This window comes from Cuculus canorus, chromosome 1 (genome assembly GCF_017976375.1).
Source record: "Cuculus canorus isolate bCucCan1 chromosome 1, bCucCan1.pri, whole genome shotgun sequence".
In the NCBI taxonomy this organism is placed as follows: domain Eukaryota; kingdom Metazoa; phylum Chordata; class Aves; order Cuculiformes; family Cuculidae; genus Cuculus; species Cuculus canorus.
In genome coordinates, this window is record NC_071401.1 from 89,628,692 (window position 1) to 89,651,843 (window position 23,152).

Sequence of the window (23,152 nt, forward strand, 5' to 3'; positions counted from 1 at the left end):
TTGTCAGATCAGGGATTAATGATCCATAGACAGAGCAGGGGCACAGATATGGCAGTTTAGTGCGTAATGAATTTGGTTCTGTCATATTTGTTGACATTGATAATGTTTTGTGCGTTGCTTTTTTGGTTTTTTTAGAAAAAAACATTTCAGAAAAATGCCGATGACTTTTACGTATAACTTGTGCTATGAACACTGATATCTAAATCTTAAGTACTTACAAAAAGTGGTTTTATGTTAAAAGATTGCTTTGTTAATATGTTTCAATGGAAAGCCAGATCTGAAAGGAATCATAACCAGGCTTTTTAATCAAATTCATGAAATTAGTAGATGCCCCACTTAGATGCCATTTTTTGTTCCAATTCATTTGATATATTCCAAATCTGCTAATTTAATTTCCTTTCCTGCCCAAACCCATTTCCCTCCATCTTGCTTTCCTTACTTGATGTTCTCAGCAGAGCAGTTGGTAAGTTACGCAGATTTTCCCACTCTTTTCTGAGCTCCTAAGTTCAGACACATACGGTAACCTCACCATTACCTGTGTGATGTGTTCACTTTCTTGCAAGAGATGGCATTTCTCACTAACACACACAATCTTCGTATTCCTGGTTTATCCACAGTTGGTTAAACTCTGCAAAACAGTAGCTAGATGAGATGTTCTCATTTACTAGATGCCTGTATGGCTTCTTAAAATTGGGACAGAGCATCTGGAGAAAACTATTGGTCTAGATTTCATTCAGTTCTGTAACATTAAAGTTTTCCCTCTTAAAAAGTTTGCTGCATAAATACAGGTAGGCTTTTTATATTTCCTTAGGAAAACAATTCAAGCTGGTCGAATGTGTTCATAAAATGTGTGCACAGTTTAATGTCCACAGCACATAGGGAGCCTCTTTTCATCTCCCTTTTTTTCCTTTCTTACTGCTTTTGCTTTGCATGTAAATGTTTGTTATTCAAAAGCTGAGATAACTCTATTAACTAATCCTTTTATCCTCACAAGTTGAAAGTTTGTTTACCTTCTGTGTAAATTATAAGGGTAAGTGAAGGATGTGATTCATAGAAATGAAGAAACTGTGATGTGTGTTCATGCAGAAGTTCCGTGTGCTTGAGAGTACTTTTCAGTGGTCTGAATGTAAAGGTGTGAAGCAAATAATGGGTTAGGAAACGGTCCACAAACTTAATGTTCCTTTAAAATGCTTGTGCTTTATTACAGAATAACCACGTGCATGGACAGCCATATACAGGCCCGGCAGCACATCATATGAACAACCCTCAGCGAACTGGCCAACGAGCACAAGAAAATTATGAAGGCAGTGAAGAAGTTTCCCCACCTCAAACAAAAGATTAGTGAAATGCACATAATCAATTAACTTGCTCCATCAAGACTGTGCACCCAGGCCTTACAGTCCAACCTTTCTCTGTGTCTGGCTAATATTTAAAACTAGAAAAACTATTCCTAATCAACATGGAGTGGAGAGTCTATTCACTGTCTTATCTGCAGAAAATTGCTGTCAATATATAACCCGCCTGCAGTGGAAAGTGTATAGTGTTTTGTAATAAATGGCCTGATGCTAATGTGTAAATGGCAAAGGTGTATATAGTATATTAATGTTTGACTGTTAATTCTTGAGCAAGAAACATTTTTTTGTCTTGATGAGACTCACAGATCTACAAAAACAAAAAAATAATTTCTTGATATATCTGCTGCGCTCTGCAACCAGTGTTGCCTGCCTCATGGCAGTCGGATCAACTCCTTTACAACAAAGCCTATCCATGTCAACCACAAAAATAGTTTCATGTTAATTCTTTGCCACTGGAGTCGATTTTACTATGAGCAACGTAATGGCTGGTAACCTTTTAATTATTTGGTTGATGTGGAAAATTGGTGATGTAACATTGTTTCTAGATCTTTTTTCATTGCCTTTTTCATTCTGGTATTAGGTTAATCACTTTGAAGCTATAGTTATGCTGTAACATTTAGCATGGCTTCACACCAAGTTAGTGTAGCCAACGAGGGGGGGAAATACTGTGACAGCAGTTGTCCCAATGTGACAACTGTATTGCTCAGAATTTTTTCTTCTTACACAAGACTATAAAATGGGGAGGGAAAATGTGACAAACAAATGGGTTTCAGTTTCACATATGTTCCTCACATCTGATGTTTGACAGTTCTATCTCTGGGTGGGATAAAAAACACTTAGTTTTCAGTAATAGGAATTTAAAAGATTTAAAACAAATATGCAAAAATTTGCTATGCCAGGATGCCTGGAGCATAATAGACTGTATTTGGTGTGCTTGTTTTGTTTCTTTGGTAGAGCTTATTAGATAAACTTCTAACACTTTCCTTCTACTGCATCCCAGTGAAGTGGAAGTCATTAAAATCACACAGTACTTGTGAGTGCCACTGCACCAAGTTAACTTGCTGGTTTTCTGCTCGTTCACAGTTCTACTTGAAAGCGAGAATTGTCTTAGCTCTTTATCCATTATACAGGAAATCTTAACATTAGAGGCAGGGTTTAATTATAAAAGAAACTACTGGTTAGTCAAATACAATTCTGAGGTATCTCTATTCCAGAATAAACATTTGTTTGAAGACTTCAAGAAACGCATCAGTAAATACTGTATTTAAATGAAAATTGGTAACTTGAATGTGTGTAATTTTTTTTTTTGGAACCTGTCTAAAAACCAAATACCCCTGCAAAACAGATACAGCCCACCCTATACTATTTAAATATTTTGCTGTTTTATTTTATAGAAATTATTTTGCTGAATTCACAAATAGAATTTGATTTAAGAAGAATGTTTTGTCCTGTGGTGTGTGTTGTTTTTTGGGTTTTTTTTTAAATGGACCGCACAGAAAGGTGAATTCTGTGCAGCGGCATTATGCTGAATTCTGGAACAACAGTCCTTGAGATTCTGTGCACAAAAAAATTTGGCCCTTAAGAATAAAATAATCGGGACAATTACACTGTAAAAGTTTCTTAATGTGATTTATCTTGTACTTTTTGTATGTTTTTATATATACATATATATATTTAATGAGCACAAGCTTGATGGTGTTTTTTACAAATGAGTTGATAGAAACAAAGCTGCTGCTTGTCAAATTAAAGGTCTGTAGTTTTGAAATGAACAAGGGAAAACTCAGTCACAAGTGCATTCCGATGCACTTAGCATAGTAAGGAAGAGACAAGATTTTTGAATATGTGATGATCATTTTTATGCTTCCATGTTTTCCCTAGTGCTCAAGTTAATTCAGATTTTTTCATAGTTTTTTAGTAATACCATTTTACCTGGACTTTAGTAAATTTGAGTAAAGCGTTCCCATTTATGTTTGGGAATGCTTGTAAGTTTTAACTCAAAAATTCTTCCCTGAGTACTCAAGTTGAAATAGTTGCTATTTATTTGGACCAGTAATTCCTAAACAAGCTATCTCGGAGGCGATTGTTATATATTTTTTACTATGTTGGTAAAATATATAATGTGCTAGTTCAGCCTTGCCAAATGTGTTTGCTTTCGATAGTGCAGTGATTGTAGAGACATGTCAAACCTGTGACACTTTAAGGCTGTGACTCTCTTCAGTCATACACTCCTCTACCCCCAAACTGAGAGCGACTGCAGTGGCAGTTGTTTTTCAGGTGGCAAATTGAAAATACTGTGTGTCTTTGTGACTTTGAAGGAGGACAGCCTGCTTTGCTTGTTGCAGCTGCTGCTTTTAAACAGACAGCCGCAGTGAAAGGTGCAATGTTTTCTTCGCTCTGGGCAGGCAAAACAATTTTGAGCTGTATTTAACAAATAATTGTACAAGCAAAAAGTTCCATAGGCATGCTACTGTCACAGCATTTTGGCAGCAGTGTCATGTTCAGGCGATACGTGGTACCTCATTGTTGATGGCACACTTTAAAATAGCAGTCCTCAAAGTGCCTAAAGATTTCATTCCCTCATCACTAATTTCAGTCCTGTTTTCTGTTTAGAACAGTTACTAGGGAATCTCTGGTCTTCCCTAAAATGAGACAATAAATAGTAAAGTAATTGCTTATATTCCTGACAATGTAACATCAAATACATAGAAGCTGAAAATTCATAGGTGATGTTATATGGTGGGTAATGTGTAGTGTGACCTGGGAGGGAATCCATAACCTTACTACACAGCATTTATTCCTCATACGTTTAGATTGTGGTGAGTTTAGTGACTAAAATAAGCTTTTAACACTTGCTCCTGTTAGTGTTAAAAGATCAGTACAGCAGTATACAAAAGGAAATAGCTTACGATTTGTGTATCAGTAAATGTACTGGTTTTCAGTTGCAAACTTGGTCTCCTAGAGCTGTGTTATCCCATTGACAACAATGAGATTGCACAGGGTTCCATCCAAGCTTGTTTGCCCTGCAGAACCCAATACGGTAGTGATTCACAAGCAGAAAATACATTTTCGGATTGTTTTCCCTGCTAGCTTAACCAGCTCTGAAAACATAACTTCTCTGTTTCTAAAGCTGGTGTGTCTTGCTGAAATTGAGACAGAAAGAAATGAAATTCTACAATAACATCTCAATTTTTTTTTCCAGAGTGAGTGAAACTTCACTGTAGACAACAGGAGAAAATTTGGTTTAGCTAATTGCTGTTATGCCTTCTCAGCCACTTTTTTTGTGCCTAGCTTGTGCATTTTAGCACATGTATGATCAAAAAGCACTTAGGGTTCCAAAATTTTCTATACATTTCCTGAGTTCTAGGGGAGAACAAGATTAGCCATTCTGCCAAAGTTAAAATGCGCAAAAATTGGCTGCTGTAGCAATTTACTTCATTTTTGGTTTCAATAAATTTTGTCTACCTCTGATTCTTTTGCCAGAAGTGAATAGGCTGATAAGTCAAAGCAAAGTAGCTCAACGTTTTTGTTGGCATGTGTTTCAGTTTCAGGCACTGCAGTAAGACTTTTGAGTGCAATGACTTTAACTTCAGATGAAAGTTACAGACTGGCTGTATCAGTAAGAGGAAGAAGTGGCATGTTAGGAAGATCTGCAGTGTGCCCAGTTAAGTGTTTTAATATCTTTGTTCAACATTCGTAGTCCACACTTGCAAATCCACATTGAAAGCACGTTTGCCCCTGTGGTGAAAGACAGCTTAATTTTTGGGAGAGTGAGATGCTGATGCCAACCTCGTATTTCTTAAGACGGGTGTGGGAGTTTCCCACTTGTGGCCCTGCTCCAGCACAATGTAATCAGGACAACAGTAATTTTGGCTCCCTGTCTTACTTCCTGTGCTCTCCATTATGTTCACAATATTCTTCTCACAGCCACGAGGTCTTGGGGAATAAAGTCTTAAACCTGCCCCCTACCTAGAGTAAAAATACAGAGGCTTTCTGGGGGAGAAGTAGAAACCAGTGGTACTGCAATAAACAAAGCAAGGTGAGAGACCCAGCCCCACCCTTCTGCATGATTTCTGTTCTTCTTGCAAGTGGTCTCATGAGGAAGATGACAGCAAATAACTCTTCAAAGCTTTGTGCATTTTCTCTCTGGCTTGCAGCTAGAATCAGTCTACACCAGTGCAGGGAAGTTCTCTGTGCAGCAGCAGCACAAACAACACTCCTTGTGCCCTCCATGCTGTTCCAGAATGTTCATTACACCTTCCTTCTATTGTTCTTTGGGGATTGTCATGTTAATACGTTCAGTTAGACTTGCCCTCCGATACAGATTAGAGAGCTCTACTGCACTAGAAGGTCTTTAACCCAGTCTGAGCACTGTCACTTTTTACACTGCGCAACTAAGGTTAGTACTATAAATGTCCTTTTATTTCTAAGGTATAAAAAATATCTTTCAGACTAAATGTTTTAGAAATGTCAAATAGCTATTCTTTTGTGCTTTTTTTACACTAGCAAGCGTTCAGTCCTGCCTCTGTAGTGTCAGTTACGTTAGGCTGTTACAGAAGTGTGTTGACAAAGCTTCCAGCACCTGAATTGAGATATTTTAATGCTGTCATCTGATTTTTTCCAATGCACATTGTGGTGGATCCATGGATTTTAGTGGCGTTTGTACGAGCCTTGTTGATTTCAGCACTGTAAGAGTTGAAGTTGGTGATGCTTTGCAGGAATCAACACAGAGATTAAGTCAGTGGGTGGCACAAAAAACTTACATCTTACTTGCTTTATTCACACTTATTTGCAGACAATGAAATCAAAACAAGCACAGGAGAACCAGTTTCTGAAGGAGAAAAACACTCTCCTGAGTAAGGGCTAACTTTTCATCAGATTTTAAATACCCAACTCTGTATTTTTTAGCTTTATAATTCCTTAAAGCCACTTTTTGATAATATAACTGACCTACAGGCTGTTTCCTTGGAATAATTTAATATAGCCTTAATTATATCAGCACAATTCTGAAATGACTGTCATTCTTTAAGGATCAAAATAACATGCAAATGTCTTCTAGTTTTTAACAATGAGCTAACAGTGAATAATGAAGGCAGCAGGAAAAAAGGCAGTTGGGTTCTATGAATTCACAAAAAATCTAACCATAGAAAAATGTCCAGTGCAGGAAAACAAGATCATTCCCTTCTTCTCTGTCTCTATACTATTTAAAATGTCTGATAATGTTATTTTTTATTCTTCATTTACAACTGCTGTTCTAGTAGCTTAGTTTATGTTGCCCTAAGCAGCTTCCTGATGCATTTGTAGTTCTGTCCCCTTGAATCCTTACCAGAACAAAATAAGTGTTTGGTTTTCCCCATACGAGCTGGTTCTCTCTTCTCTTTCCATTGTGGTGGTTGTGATGTGCTATTTCTGTTTTCATGCAATGACCAGGGCTGGATGGATGCTTTCCAAGTGTGGTTTCACCTGAGCCTTTAAGTAAAGAAGTTCTGTTCCTTTTCTGTAATGATACCTCTGTGGGTGCAGCTTTTAAAGGTACTAGCCTTTTCTGTAGCTTTGTTTACTGGTTCTTGTCTGCTTGGTTCTTGTCTATCACTTCTAAATTTCTGTTCATTTCTTGCCTTTTTTTCTTACAAAGTTTCTCTCTCTGGATTGGCAGGATCACTTTCTAGTTAATATTTTTGTATTTGTTTGGAATCAAATCCCTTCACTTGCTAGGCTAAGCTTTTTACCTACTTTTCTACCTACACCTGCTGTTTTGTGGTTAGCTGCTACAAAAGAACTATGTTTGCCAGGCTGCCCAGTGCTCCCAACTGGAGCCTTTTAATGTGCGGCGGCAGCAGCCACAGCCTTGACCAGGTGGGCTTTTGTCATCTCTTGAATATTCTCAGAATTTATGTGGGATATGAAAGCTTCATGCTACTGATGGCAGTCTTGAATTTGAGGAGCTGGTCACTTATTGGGGATTTTTTTGTTTGTTTGTTTTGCTTCATTTTCTATCTTGAACACTTTCTACAGGTGAATAAAAGTGGTAGCTCTTGCAGAAAACTGCTTTGGAAAAAAGGCTGATTGAAAACTTGTGCACTTCTTAATATACTTGATTGTATTTAAATACCTGGTAGGTGCTTTGAGTCCTTGGAAAATCTTCTGCAAACAAATCCAGAAGCTTAGAAATGTGAAGGCTAGGTCTTCAAGATTGAATGATACTCACAAATTCTATCTACCTGTCCTACTGCGTGATTAAGAACAGGTGAAACTGCAGAAATGGAAGTACCTCGCTGAAGGGAGAGAGGTGTGAAATCCCTTGGGGATCGGAAATGCTGAGCATGCCTTGCCTGGGCTCACTCCACTCACTGGTAGCAGTGGAGTCTGAGCCCTCCCAGTGAGAACCTGCCTGAACCACAGGCTTCCCCAAGGACTGAAGAATTGATTTTTAGCCAGAAGTAGCATACAGAGCATTTTGTTTAAGTTTTCTCCTCTGAGATCTGTCTACGAAGTTGAATCCTATGAGCAAATAAAGACAGGGAGTGGGCTGAGCGAGAGCCTTCGCGTGCTTGTTCTGTTAATACTTTCTACCTCTTGATGTTCATTGCTGAGCTGCTGCAGGCTGATGCGCCAGTAAGCGGCTTTAGCAGCACGATGGCTTCTTGTGGGTCAGGCCAATACGGGTGCAGAAATACATGGGCAGACCCAGAGTGGTCCCTGTGTCCTCCTGGGGATGGATTAAATCCTTTGAAATGAGACTCCAAGAGTAAGTACGTACATTTTCAGCTAAGTGAAGGAACTGGCATTTTTCAGGTGGCACCACATGGACTCACAAAATGCTTCTACTCAGTCTCTCGTGCTACCTCCTTACTCACATGAAGTAGCATAAAATCCTTTCACAACTAACGTTCTTCAAATACTGCAACCGCAGGGAGGTATCTTGGTTTCTAGCTGTGTTAACATGGTAAGGGGTTAGAAAGGGGGAGATGCCAGAATGTGAAAAGCCAGAATTCTGTAGATAACCCAAGCATTTATCTAGAAAGAAATGTTACCGATTGCTACTGTGGTTGTATGTAAGACTGAAATGCTGAAAGAGGACTGTAACCCTCCCACTCCGAGTCTGAGAGACACCTGGCATTGGCTTTCTGACTACTTCTGCAACCTGAACCAAAAAACTGCTGTGGGAATGTAGACTTACCATATAGCTGTGGAAGAAAACTTCAATCGTGTCACTTCTCTCGGTCTTCAGAGCAGTCAACATGATTTTGATGTAGGTTTTAGATTATGTATATATAAATCTGATTGAAGTACCAAGAGCAAACCATAAATAAAATGTGGACTTAACTGAAGAATGGGCTAGTGGAGGACTCTTGTGTTGAATTTATTAAAATATGATATAACGAAGTTGTCAATGGAAGAGACTGGCTGTGATGAAGACAGGGAAACAGAGCTGGGGTTGTCCTCAACTCGGCAGAGTAGCCAGGTTCGCTGTTACCTTTGAACCTATAATAGCACTTAAGGACCGAACTGACTGCACTGTATTCACTGGAAAAGAGTTGGCTGCATGGGAATGCTCCTGGGGGTCACTCCACCTTCTTGCTTGCTGAGGGCAAAGGCTTCTCTAACTACACTTTCCTCTCCTAGGTACCAAGTGGTTATTCCAGGGACGGATGTCCTTCCACATTGCTGATGGTTAAAAGCAGACACAGGCCGGTGCATGGCTGGTGTTACTCCTGTGTTTCCCTAGAGTGTCCATCACCCGCTTTGCTCCACCAGAGCAAGGGGCATCGTGTAAAATAAATGTGAAGTGGGTGTAATGGAGAACGAATGGAAACCCCCGGTTTGCATCTTGGCACTAGTTTTCAAGAGGTGTAAATGATAATGCAAACCAATGGCGAGTTACTGGGGATTTGTAGCACTAAAATTAAATAAAAAAAAATATAAACAAGGCATCCGCGGAAGCAGGTAACATCCAAGTTTATCGTGGCTCTGTTTAGTTGATGTAACCTGTCTGAGTGGACACGTGTGTGAATTCTTTGGATGTCGACGTGTTAGCAAAAATAAGACTTCAAGACAAGTTTTGGAGGTATCCAAATAGATCATTACCAGTTGGGGGATTGCTATAAACTGGGAGAAGAAAAGCTTTTGAACAAGATGGCACAATTGTAAAAAAAACTCCTGTGAATGTGTTCTGTTCTCACATTTCTCTGAGAATTAGTTAATGCCACAGGACCAAAAAAAAAAGGCAATTTTTAATTTAGCTTCTGTGGAGAGTGTGAAATGTGTAATGTTTTATTGATCACCTGACTCCTTGAAGCCCTTTAGAATTCAGGTTCCTGTGATTTATACATTAGGTGAAAATGTGGCCCAAAGCATTTCTCGTGGGTTTGGATCCTCACCCGGTTGCTTCCACTTAACAAAGATAGCACTATGACTTTTGCTGCTGACGTTAATTTCCCTCTTTTCTTTACGCAAAACCTCTCTGGATGGATTTGCTCCGACCTTTTTCTACCTTACACATTCTCCTTGTGTCTCCTTTTGTGCTTCCTCCCTCCCTGCACTGCTGCATAGCAGGTTGTGGATCCTCCAGAAATGCACCCCTGTGGTGATTTATCAAAGGCCTTCAGTTTCCAGGCATCCCAGTAGAGCTGGGAGATGCTGGAATGGAAATCACTGGAGAGGTGAGCCTTATCGAACTCTGGATGAAGTCTTGTTTCTGCTGTGTGTGTCAACACAAGTTAGAATCATGTGCTGTTTGATCAGGCTGCTGAGACGTCGGTGGAACAGTAGATTGCAAAGCGATAATAATGTTAACAAGGGTGTTATGTTATGGTGAAAGAATTTGTGATACGTGTTGATGCTTAGGACCTGGTGTTTCACAACACACCTTTGAGAAAGTACTAAGAAAATGCTCTCTGGTCTTTCAGCAGGTAAAAATTTGACGCCCTTCTAAAGGAAGACTTTTTAGTGCTCCGCTGGTAGGTTGGTTTTTTGGTTTCTTTTTTTTTTTTTTTTCCTTTTAGTAAACCAAGACTTGCACTGAAATTCCTGCACAAACATTTAATATTTTTCTTTAAAACAGAGCTTGTTTCATTTCAAGATTCCTGAAGTCCTTGTAGCCGTGATAATCTTTACAGGAGATTTCTTTTATTATTTTTTTTTTAATAATAAGCCTGGCTGTAGTTTTTGAAGCTTGACTAGTAGCTCATGTCCTCTGAGCACCATTAACGCTAGGAATTGGGACCATCATCCATGATGTAAGTATCCTGGATATAAACTATAGAGGCAAATCAATTCTGTAGTCTATCATGCTGACAAGAACAGCTGGTTTGAGTAAGAGGTTGCTGTGTATGATATACATATAAAATATAATTACTAGGAGCAAATATACATGCGTGCAATGAGTTACGGGGCTAGGAGAAGTACAAGACTGTGTGAGGGACCTGGACAAGCTGGAGAAATGGGGCTGTGCGAAACCCCATGAGGTTCAACAAGGCCGAGTGCAAGGTCCTACACCTGGGTCAGGGCTATTTGCAGTTTTGATACAGGCTGGGGGATGATGTGACTGAGAGCAGCCCTGCAGAGAGGAACACTGGGGTGCTGATTGATGAGAAGCTCGACATGAGCCTGCAATGTGAGCTTGCAGCCCAGAAGACCAACTGTGTCCTACGGGCTGCATCAAAAGCAGCGTGGCCAGCAGGTTGAGGGAAGTGATTCTGCCCCTCTGTTCCTCTCTTGTGAGACCTCATCTGGAGTACTGTGTCCAGTTCTGGAATCCTCAACATAAGAAGGATATGGAGCTGTTGGAATGGGTCCACAGGAGGGCTACAAAGATGATCAGAGGGCTGGAGCACCTCCCATACGAGGACTGGCTGAGAGAGTGAGAGTTGTTCAGCCTGGAGAAAAGAAGGCTTAGCGACCTTCCAATACCTGAAGGGGCTACAGGAAAGCTGGGGAAGGACGTTCACAAAGGCTCGTAGTGATAGGACGAGGGCCAATTGGTATATACTGTAGAGGGGCAGATTTAGACTAGACATAAGGAGGAATTTCTTCACAATGAGAGTGGTGAGGCACTGGCACAGGTTGCCCAGGGAAGCTGTGGATGTCCCATCTCTGGAGGTGTTCAAGGCCAGGTTGGATGGGGCCTTGGGCAGCCTGGTCTGGTGGGAGGTGTCCCTGCCCATGGCAGAGGGGTTGGAACTGGATGATCTTAAAGGTCCCTTCCAACTCAAACCATTCTATGAGGATACCGTGTGTTTTCTATTGAACTTGGTTTGCATTTATTTTGCTGACATACATTTGAAAGTGGTCTTGTGTTAAAGCTTCTTCAGTAAAGCTTGGAGCTCAGAAATACATCTACTTCACCAGGAGGATAGCAGTTCTCTTTCCCAGCATCTGTGGTCAGCCACTTCTCAACACAAAGTGGAGTTTAGAGACCAGGGTGGAGGGACCTGACTGCTGCGGGGGGGACTGCACAAGGGAAAGGTGCAGGAGGGGGATGCACAAGTTTTAATTTCTTCTATTGTCACTTTATGACTTTAGCGGCACCCTAGCTGTGTCACACCAGAGCACAGCAGCCGCCTGCAAACTGCATGATGGAGGTGATACCAACCAAGGCAGGAAATAATCAGTGTACTTCACTGTATGACACCTCTCTCACACGTCAATCCCAGTACCAGCCATAGCTTGTGGTTCAATGCACCATATCATGGTGATGAAATGCTCTTGCTTTGATTGCCTGAATACTGTCCCACTTGACACTGCCATGCCTGCAACGCGTTTCTGCTGTTTGAAAGTAATAAGCCTACACCGAGGATCTTGCCAGCTGAGGTGGTAAATGAGCAAGGCATCCTGCTGCTTTGCAGTGTCCCTGTCTTGTTTAATTTGATTTCTACAGTGTAAATTCAGAAGGAGCTGCTACCCTGCTCAGCTGAACCTCCAGCCAGAGGAGGCTGATGCTCCATTCAGCCCACACTGGCTGACCTTAACTTTGGTCCCCTTTTCTATTCAGTGCTTTTACAGCTCCTCCACAGCTGAAGCAGGCTTGTTAGTACCTCAGCAGTGTATATTTACGTTTTGAGCTTTTTAATTCTTTCCTTGTCATGTTGTTACTTCTCTTAATTTCCCGTTATGGGATCTGCTGGAGTTAAAACAAGCTGTGGAACAGAGGGTGAAGTTCAGCCTTCAGTTTGAAAAACTTACTACAGCTTATTGAAATCTTTCATTTTAGATTGGTCTCTGTTTAGAGCCTCTGATTCTTCAGTCACTCACTTTATTTAATTCACTCTTCCCTCCCATTTCTTTACATAAATATTTAGCCCCCACCGTGCTGCTGCTGCTGGGCAAAGCATTTTGCCTCTTGAGAATGTTTGTCTTGTGCTGTGGTGCCTTGCTAGTATCAGTGTGGCTTTTTAAGTTTAAGTTACACATTACTGGATTTAAAGTGTCTAAGAGTACTTTTCCCTCTGAAAGAATTAAGTTCCCATATTACTCCTCTATATTTAGTCCTGGGGGACAGCTGTTTCACTAAGAAGCTGCTTCTTTTGTGCCTCTCCATCGTGCATCACGGGGCTTGGCTTGATGCCACCAAGACTGGGAACAGACTCTCTGGCTATCAGTGGCTCTTGTGCCACCCTCAGCTTGTGGTGTGGTTCCACCAGGGCCACTGGTTCCTGCAGCCTGATGCCTGCAATCCATAAACTCTGCTCTGCATATACACACACGTGGTCTCCCCACAATTTTTTCAAGTGCTGCCTTTGCATGAATCTCCACCTCTCGCTTCATCAGCTCCTCTCGTTTAGCTTGTCTGTGGAGTCCTGTCCTGCTGCTCTGAAACGTCCATTGCCTATTCCTGTGCTTAAATGCTCTCATGTGTGGACAGAGGGACATTGGTAGTGGACTGGCATGGAATCCCTGCTCAGCACAGTTACAGGGTGATGTTTGGAACGTGCTCTGGGATTTTTCACAACCCTGGCTTTCATTTCCAGGCAGTCTCTCCAAAGAGCAGTCAGGATGTGTTGTGTTCATTCAGGCCTATGGGATGCAAACATTAAAGAAAAGCCTCCGATTCGTAGCAAACTTTGTAAGAAAAGACTGGACCTTAAAGGTTATTTGCAGCAGCAGCAGTTGTTCCTCAGTCTGGTGAAAGGAATTGTATCTTCAAAATCCTCATAGTGCTGTGTGAATTTAGAGAGTCTTTTACCATTACATCCTGTGTCTTTAAATTAAATGTATTTGTAGCTGCCTTCGGCACCACCCAATGGCACTTACTTATTTGAGCAGTTACTCCAAACCTATAGCTCGAGCGCACTGACACTGCAGCTGCTGGCTGTGAACACCTGACAGTCTGTGGGCCATGGTCAGAGCCTCAGGTCCGCAATGAAGGTGAAAAGCAGTGTAAGAATCTCCCTGGTTCCCTAGAAAATATACAGTGTCAACGAACCCAGGTGTGGTTGGAAACGATTGTTTCTCTGAGTCCTTTAGGTGCACTGAATTTTCTGGAAGTTCTCTGTAACAACAGCCTGAAAGCACAGCGCTCAGATGAGGAAATTTCTCCTGCATTTGACGTATTGTGAAATCTTTTTTAACTTGGCTCTTGTCAGGGTTGTCATTTGAACATTAAACACTGTTCTAGGAGTCTTAAATTTAGCTCCGTGTTAGGAGAACACAGGCACATAATCAAGAGCGTGTGGCAAAAACAAGATGTGAACTGTCACCAGTTCTGATGATATTAAGGGCATATAAAAAGCAAGGAAACTTGTCAAATTGCTTTTTTATATTTTCCCCCAAATGTGATCTATCTGGTTCCTTTCTTCAAAGTGTGTGGGTGGGTTTTCTTGATCCCCTTTTCCTCTCTAGCAGTGTGGCCAACTACAGTATTATGTTTGCTTGTAGTCATAGAAAATAACTTTTCTTGCTCTGCATTCCACTGGATTCCTATTAATAATTTAGTCATCCTCATACATCCAGGTATGGTGCAGGCATTTCAGGATCAGTGGATTATTTTGGTTCCTGTAGGTGAGCTACCCTGCACCTTAAGGCAAAGCACCTCTTGCTCTGAAGAGCAAAAATGGTTTTGCATCCCATCTATCTTCTTGTAACGTCTTCCTAAGGATCATCGCTCCTATGTTTGGGAACATCTAGCCCTCAGAGGAATCCACATCTATTCTGGTAGCGCTTCCAGCTATGCCTGAGTTAATCATAACAGATTGAATGATAAGGCCAAAGCCTCGGTGTTTAGAACCTGGACCTGACAGCTTCCCTCTGCCGCTGGCCTACCAGAGTGGGGATACTGGCAGAAGTCAAGGCAGCAGACTGGGACAGAGCACACTGCTGGCACTGGAACACCCTTGCCTTCAGCTACCAGTTTTGCTGCCGAGGGTACACATGCACCATGGAGCCCCCAAGACCTGGGTACACTCCCCACCCAGTGAGAGACACGCAAGAAGAGCGCACTGCAACTCGGCTTCAGCACCATAAGGCTCAGCTGAAATAGAACGCCGGCTTCCACAGCACCAGTTCGTGCTGTGGAACACAAACAAGAATCCTTGCTGCAGGAGCGCTCAGAAGTGAAGCTGAGCTGCTTTGATAAATTTCTGATTTTTTTTTCCTCCGCCCTCCCCCAAGGCCCTTTCAGGAAAGCTGTGAATAAGCCGTTTTGCAATAAACCCCACAACTTTTATCTCATTCCCTCCTCCCCCCAAAAAATGTTGGCTTTTCACAGGACAGCTGTTCCTATGAGAAAACAACCTCCCTAGAAGAAGCATTAGTGCCATTACCGATGTTATTCCAGTCCCTAGGAATATCCAGTCATGAAAAGTTGGATCCCACTCTGCTGAACCGTCTGCCTTTCCCAAACACTGATAAATAAAGGTGTCGGGTTGGGTCATAATTCAAACTTTTGAGTTTGTGCTCAGTGGGAACTGTCCTGGATTTGGTTAAGGCTTGGTGGTTCAAAAAAAGCAGGCTCAAACCTGACAGTAAGAGTAGTTTAAACACCTCTGTAAGGAGTTCTACAACTCTCACAAGCTTTTCCTCCAAAGATTTGTATCAGAAGAAAAAAGACTACCTCAGAGTCTATGAGCTTGGCTGAAATGGTTAAAGGGTGTATGGTTTTCTTAGTTAAAACATGTAACCAAGGGATTACTCGATCAGTCCGTAACACTTCGTTAGGCCTAAGCAAGCCTGTAACTAGGCCAGTGTTAACATCACACCTGGGCACAAAAGCACCTACACCAAGCGTTATTCCAGCCTGTAGTACCAGCTTGCAGATGGAAAGCATTCCTTCTCTTGAAGGCAGGGGAACAAAACCTTCATCTCCACTCACAATCTCCCCTGTTCAAGCTGAATATTGTCCCTATTTTAGTCAGATGTGAGCAACAGGTAACTTGAACTTCACACAAGCTATGTTTTAAAAGTTTATTCTGTAACCTCCACACTGGATCTTTAGTTCTCCTTTTCCTGCACAGTCTTTGTTCCACGCAGTCTGCCCGTACGACGGGCAGCAATGAGACCAACTTTGCGCCCAGCAGGAGCATCTCTCCTGATGGTTGAAGGCTTGCCAATGTGCTGATGGTTACCACCACCAAAGGGATGTTCTACAGGCTGTGGAAAAGGAAATCAGGTTGTCAGTATAATTAACAACATAAATTAGTAATGATGTTCAAAATCAATAGATTTTTCATTCCCTTAAATCAGTTTAACCGCCTGATTTTTCAGACAGTGCGGTAACTATCGAGTGCTGCTAACTACTCTAATCAGACATGCAATTAAAGAGTAGTTTGTGAAGCTGTTTTTCCAGATATAGGTCAGACTCCTACCCTTATCAAACAAATCCTTTCTAAACCATAAAAAAAAGGAAAAAAAAACCTCTATCTGAAAATGGACTCACGTTCATGGCAACACCACGGACACGCGGCCAGCAGTTTCTCTTTGCCTTGTATTTGTGATAGGCACGACCAGCCTTCAGGATGGGCTTGTCAATACGACCTCCACCAGCAACAATTCCTGAAAGAAATTACAGGAGCGGTAACACGCATGGAACAGACGAGCGTGCAAAAGGAAGAGTTTAAGTGCAAAGCAACTGACCCCTAATAAATCCAAGTTCTAAGATTAAGCTTAAGCTACCAGCCACACACAAAGTGATTTGCAGGGAGGCACATACCATAATTACTATTTTTCAATCCATACACACAGGATTGATCTTGGCCATTTTCTAAAGCGTTACCAGTTTTATACTAGGATTTCTTCGGCAAAGTTTTTAGTGTTACAGCTAAAGAAACTATGACTTGAGTGAGCTCAGTGGACTTTAGAGCCCTTTGAGGTCTAATACGCAAGTTATTCCCTTATTCATTAAGTCAATTTTACTGGAGTAACAGGACACAAGTGATTAGCTTTGAAGTCTTGTATTTGGATGCAGGGATGTTTAGTAATTTGTGTCTCATTGAGACCAGTAAAGCTGCTTAGGTCTAACAATTCTCTTTCTCCTTCCACCTTTAATGCTTGCCTGGGAAGACAAGCATCAGCCAAGTACAAAAAAAGCAAAAGACAAGTACAGCTGTCAGTCAAGAGTTTAACAAACCCGTTCAGACATCTCCTCCTCAACAATGGCATTTTTATTCATTGTCGGACCCTCCAGAATACTTCACACCCAGCTGAGGAGACCTATCACAGACCTTCAGCACTGCCCCTGTAGCCTCCACTGCTGTATCAAAAGCAGGGAACCATCAACACCATTTTCCACAGTTCTTCCCAGAGGACTGCCGATTTTACAGGCTGACTGACTCAGTTACAGCCTGAAGGCAATCAGCATCTATTTTTCTGCCCTCCCACTGGGTCAAACTCTCTCAAAGTTTAAGTTCCCATTACCAGAGATAATGCAGATGTAACACACAAGTTAGGCACCGGCGCACAGGCTGTTCCTGCGCATAATCCTGGGTCCAGCCTGTAAATGATGCAGTTTTCTACACTGTATTAGGAACCAGGGCTCTGTCTGAAAGCTCATTTAAGCAGCAGGTAAACTCAGTGACAAAGTAGGTTCCTAGTTGCTGATCCTTACCCACAATAGCTCTGTTTGCAGAAGAAATCACTTTCTTGGAGCCAGAAGGCAGCTTGACTCTGGTTTTCTTTGTTTCAGGGTTATGAGAGATAACGGTGGCATAATTTCCAGATGCACGGGCCAGCTTTCCACGGTCACCAGGTTTCTCCTCAAGGCAGCACACGATGGTGCCTTCTGGCATGGTACCAACAGGCAGAACATTGCCAATGTTCAGCTGAGCTGCAAAGAGCAATCAGAGCATCAACAGCTTCGTTCAAGCTCCTGTATTTGAGCTACAACTCTATTTAACATGGGCCTGTGTGCACAGAAAGAGGGCACTGCATAAACACTTCAGTCAATAGAGGCAGGGCCAGTTCGTACTGTTTGACTTGAAACACAAGTTTCACATTCAGTGTAACAGAAAGGCAGGCAAAATGTGACTCCGGACAGAACAATTCCAACACTTGACACGAATTGCAGTTAAGCTTGTTAATCAAATCAGGCTGCATGAGGTGACCGCCATCTCCAAGGAAAATTAGGTTTGCCTGAAGGAAGTGGGAGGTGCTGTTTTGTGATGGCTCACAACTGCACTTGAACACCCTGAACTTCACTTGTTCACATGACACCTGCTTTAGCCTTCTGAAACTGCCCAGGCAACACACTTCTCATTATCACTCACCTTTCTTGCCGCAGTAAACGAACTGACCAGTATGAATGCCCTCAGCAGCAATGAAAAGCTCGGTTCTTTTCTTAAACCTGTATGGGTCACGGAAAGCAATCTTGGCTAGGGGAGCGCCTCGGCCAGGATCATGAATGATATCCTGTTGGAACATAGATAGGCTTTAGAACAGAATACAGCATTTGTCAAGGGTTCTGTAGAAATCAAAGAACTAGAAAAACCGGAGATGATTACTACTGAGACAATTCACACCAGGATCCCACCCCTCCTCTCAGAGGGATCTTGATTTCTGCTCATAGGAACGAGCTGAAGATTCACATTTGTAAGAACACAACCCCAAGTATCTGTATCACAAAACACTGACTCCGGATAAGTGTGCTGCTGGAAACTAATTGTGCCTGTTTTATTCCCGACATTCTGCAAGATACCAGATCCCTCCATACTAAGAAATTCACTTTTTCTAGCTGTCCAATCACCTCTGGGCAGAGACACAGCAGCAACTTCTGAAAAGTGTTTTCTTAGAATGGGAGTGTTTCTATTCATCTGACACAAAGTACAATGAAATTATATATGCCCCTAAATGAGGAAGCACACTTATTGTTCTATTTTCTCTTGGAAAAACACATCAATTCTGATCCTGAAGCAGACTGAGATTCCAATACACAACCATATATTTAGACTGCAGCTATGTGACTAAAGATGTGTCTGCTTTCTAGGAAAGCTCGGATGTTGGCAGTGCCCAGTATCTGCTATTTTCAACCTGTCAGGCACCTCCCAAATTTAAGTCAAATCTACCTACTTTTCATCAAACTCAATTATGGGGAGTATGAAAAAAGTTCTATCGCCTGCAGGTGACCTCGCTCTAAAGGGCTGAGGGGACAACCAGATATCCAGAGCATCAAGCTGGTGGCACTGTTTGCTGTCAAAGTCACCAACATGCAAAAAATATCTACAGCACACCTAAGACACCGTACTACTGCACCCCAAATAAGAGCGCTGCCCTGCTCCCACTCCTAAGACAGTGGATAGTGCTTCAGTGTTTATGAAGACTGTTTTTCTTTTTAAAAGATGCGATCAACTACAGGGAAGATTCTCCCCGCCCATGTTCTGTGAGGCATCGGGAGTCCCTAGCCACTACCAAAACATGCTGATATTCCTACATTAGCGAAGCTCTACCACAAGACTATGCCGCTGTCTCCGTGCTGCCAGCCCGCTTCTCCATTTAAATGCTGTCATACATCCAAAGCAGTTTTCAAGGATGATGAGCTACTTGGCAAAGCATGACAGCCCTGAACAAAGAACACCAACTTGCTCAAGCACAGCTGATGGGGCTTCATTGTCCTCGCACATCCGAGGGACGAGGCTGCCCCTACCTTGACGATGCCCTTGATGTACCCGTGCCTCTCAGCAAAGTCGACGGCGCGGAGCTTGGCTGGGCCCTTTCGGTGCTTCACATGGGCACGGAAGACAGATCCTGCACCTTTCCTCTGGCCTCGGATGACACGGCCCATGGTGCCCTGCAGGCAGAGCAGTGTTAGCACCACACTGGCTGATCAAGGGGATGGATGCACGGACAGACAAAGCGGATGGACCAAGGGGACTGACCATAACTCCCCACTCCTTCCTACCCCCTCTCCCCCTACTTCCCCCCTTCCTGCCTCTTTCCCCCTTCTCTCCTTTCCTCCCTCCCTTTCACTCCCCTTCCTCCCCCCTCTTTCCTCTGACCTCCTTCTCCCTCCCTACTCCCTCCTCCTTCCTTCCTCTTTTCCCTTCTCTCCTTCTGCCTCCCTTTCCCCCACCTACCTCTCTCCTTCTCCCCTCTCTCCCTCCTTCTCTACCCCTTCCCTTTTTCCTTCCTCTCCTTCCTCCATCTCTTCCTCTCTTCCCCTTCTTTTTCCTTCTTCCTCCCCCTCTTCTTCCCTCTCTCCCTCCTTCTCCTCCCCTTCCCTCTTTCCGTCCTCTCCTCTCCCTCTTCCCCCGCCCTGTTTCCCCGTTCCCGGCGCGGATGGCGACGGATTGCAGGTCGAGGGGGACGCGGCGGCCTCTACACTACCTCCTGCTCAGGGCCAGTTGGGAAAAGAAGGAAGCGGCGACGTCAGCGCCGCGCCGAGGCCCTTCCGGGGCGGGGTTGCTGTCGCGCGCGGTGACGTCAGTGGCAGTGACGACAGGGGGTGTCTCGGAACTCCTCCCCGCCGCTCAGCCCATCCCGGGGTTTGAGTTCCGGGAGAGGGAGCTACCCCCGCGATGTCAGCAAGAGCTTTGCTGCTCCGAAGGACCTAGGCCTGGAACCGGCTTGGATACCGAAAGTGCCGGCAAATCAACCCTTGGGGCTCGGTTTGGAGTGTTAGGAAGCGAGCATCCTCTGTCAGGGCTGGGCAACACGAGGGAGCTACCTCCATCGATGCTGTACGGGGGACAAGAGCTGGGACAGGATTCCCACTGATATGGATAAATCCTCCCAGAAATCTTATGCATATTCTATTACTCTCCAGGGACTGATTTTAGTCTTATTGTGAATATTACAACAGTAAAATCTCTTGCTAATTTGGAGCTGGCGCCATCTCTGCCTGACCTTGCATTTGAGATGGTGAAAGGCCGCCAACAGAGGCGCTGCGGCACCTCCTGTACGAGGACAGGCTGAGAGAGTTGGGGTTGTTCAGCCTGGAGAAGAGAAGGCTCTGAGGAGACCTTATAGCGACCTTCCAGTACCTGAAGGGGCTACAGGAAAGCTGGGGAGGGACTGTTTGCAAGAGCTTGTAGTGACAGGACGAGGGGCAATGGCGATAAACTGGAGAGGGGCAGATTTAGACTAGACATAAGGAGGAATTTCTTCACAATGAGAGTGGTGAGGCACTGGCACAGGTTGCCCAGGGAAGCTGTAGATGCCCCATCCCTGGAGGTGTTCAAGGCCAGGTTGGATGGGGCCTTGGGCAGCCTGGTCTGGTGGGAGGTGTCCCTACTATGGCAGGGGGGATGGAACTGGATGATCTCTAAGGTCCCTTCCAACCCTAACTATTCTATGATTTTATGACTGCAGAAGAAGAGACATCTGTTCAGCACAGATCACCCTGCACACAAGACGTTATCTCCAAATAATGAACAGTGTCTGGAAAATGTTTTTAAAAAACCCACACTATCAGAGGGACATTGTCTAACTTTCAAAGAACACAATTACTTAGATGAAACTTAATTCTATCTTAAATAAAAAATATTCCACGTTTTTTAATAGTAACTACTTGTATTAAGAGAGTTGGGGTCAGCCTGGAGAAGAAAAGGCTCCAGGGAGACTTTATAGCAGCCTCCCATTACTTAAAGGGGGCTACAGGGAGGGGCTCTTTATCACGGAGTGCAGCAATAGGATGATGGGTTTTAAACTGAAAGAGAGGAGAGTGAGGTTAGATATTAGGAAGAAATATTTTACAGTGAGGCACTGGCACAGGTTACCCAGAGACTTCATGGATGCCTCATCCCTGGAGGTGTTCAAGGCCAGGCTGGATGGGGCCTTGGGCAGCCTGATCTAGTGGGAGGTGTCCTTGCCTATGGCAGGGGGTTTGGAACTGGATAATCTTTAAGGTCCCTTCCAGCCCAAACTTCTATGACTCCTCGGCAGTTTTTGAGGCAATTAGTGTTTAAAACTGAGAGGGCTGATAGCCTGTGGCCTGGAGACCTGGCATAAACAGTAAAGCTTCCCAGCCAAGAGTCATTCCTGAAATACGCTGTCATGCCAAAACTTCCTGATAGCTGGACCAAAGATGCTGTTTGCAGGAAGAGGCTCCTTGACTTATTATACTTCCTTTTTTTTTTTTTTTTTTTTTTTTAAGATTTTGTATTGTGGACTTTAACCACTGCAGATTTCAGGCCAGGAAGTAGCTGAAGATAAAACCCACACTTCAAGCTGCTTTTGCCAGATTTTTGTCAATATTAATTAAAACATAATTGAGAGAGAATGCAAAGCAAACGTAATTGTCTTCAAGTTCCTAATTAACTCGTGCTACACCCTGGAAGGGGAAATGAAAAGTGCCTTCACTTCTTTAACAGCCCACCAGGTTTTCATCATCAGAGGTCCTTCTTCCCTAAGAGTTCACTACAAACAAGCTATTTGACTTTACATAGACTCATTGGAAATTAGGTAAAGTTCATTAGTATAGTCCCATAGATGCAGTTGCTTTCCTTGCCTTGAACTGAGAAAAACCTAAATATCCACCATTTCTTGTTAAATAAGCTTTCCCACGTCAGTTTCCTCAGGACAAATGGAATTCACACCCCTCATTACAGGCAAAAAATCCCAATACTAGGGGCTCAGTCACGGTCCTTGTCAAGATTTAGCCACCATAGGTAAAGAGATCAACACAGCCAGTTGCCCCTTCTGCCCATCTGCTGGAAGTTACAGTCCCTCCGGCAAACAGCCAGTGTGCCAGCTTTGCGGCCTGAGCCTCATTTGACATATTGCAGCTCGACATATTACAACAAACTGCCACTTACTTTGGTTTACTTTGAGTGTGAATAGCTTGAGACTTTGATATCTGGTTCCTGTTGGCTTCATCTGGGTGGGCAGGAGCATCATTAGATTTTCCTACTAAATCTGACAAGAATCAGAGCCCTAAGGAACTAGCTGACTTCCCAAATTATGTCCATATATCCAGCAAATTACCTTGGTCACTCCTCTTTCATGTTCATTGTAGCAAATTAATTAAAGGGCTTAATAATCAGTCATATAAGAAGATAAGTAGTTGTGTAATGATTTAGTGCATTCATTTGTTTTATTATCCTGTATCAACTATACTTTGTATTCATGTTATTATTACTTAATTCATGCTGCAGTCTTCCATACTACTGTCACCATCTGTAAAGCTGAAACCTCTGTTATGTTGTGAGCTTGGTCAGCCACCTCACTGCTAAGGTATTGCTGCAACACGGAGAGTAAGGTTAAAAAACAAAATAACCCCTTGCTCCTCCCTACCTGCTTTTTGGATGTTTTGAATATTGTTAGAAATGTCCATCTTATGTCAGGGTTCACCATTGCAAGAGATGCTCTTTCAACCTTTCATGCCAGTAATGCTGAATGGTTATTGTCTAGTTGTACCACCTCAGGCTGTGTTTATG

The 23,152-nt window shown here is 43.0% G+C and overlaps 2 protein-coding genes across 3 annotated transcripts in view; one reads left to right on the forward strand and one right to left on the reverse strand.

The window, feature by feature from the left end:
• Positions 1–8,689, forward strand: part of USP9X (ubiquitin specific peptidase 9 X-linked) — a 110,617-nt gene extending 101,928 nt beyond the window's left edge. For both annotated transcript variants that reach the window (XM_054055648.1, XM_054055652.1), the window contains exon 45: positions 1,208–8,689. In XM_054055648.1, the coding sequence (XP_053911623.1) occupies positions 1,208–1,342 (135 nt within the window). In that variant the 3' untranslated portion in view covers positions 1,343–8,689. The remainder of the gene's footprint in view (positions 1–1,207) is intronic.
• A 7,049-nt stretch (positions 8,690–15,738) lies between these two features.
• On the reverse strand, positions 15,739–20,246 carry RPL8 (ribosomal protein L8). Its single transcript, XM_009558660.2, has 6 exons — positions 20,103–20,246; positions 19,423–19,566; positions 18,050–18,191; positions 17,392–17,610; positions 16,225–16,340; positions 15,739–15,938 (listed from the first exon to the last, which is right to left on the reverse strand). Exons 2-6 carry the CDS (start codon positions 19,558–19,560, stop codon positions 15,780–15,782), a joined length of 774 nt encoding a protein of 257 aa, XP_009556955.1. The 5' UTR covers positions 19,561–19,566; positions 20,103–20,246; the 3' UTR covers positions 15,739–15,779.
• Between the last annotated feature and the right edge of the window lie 2,906 nt (positions 20,247–23,152).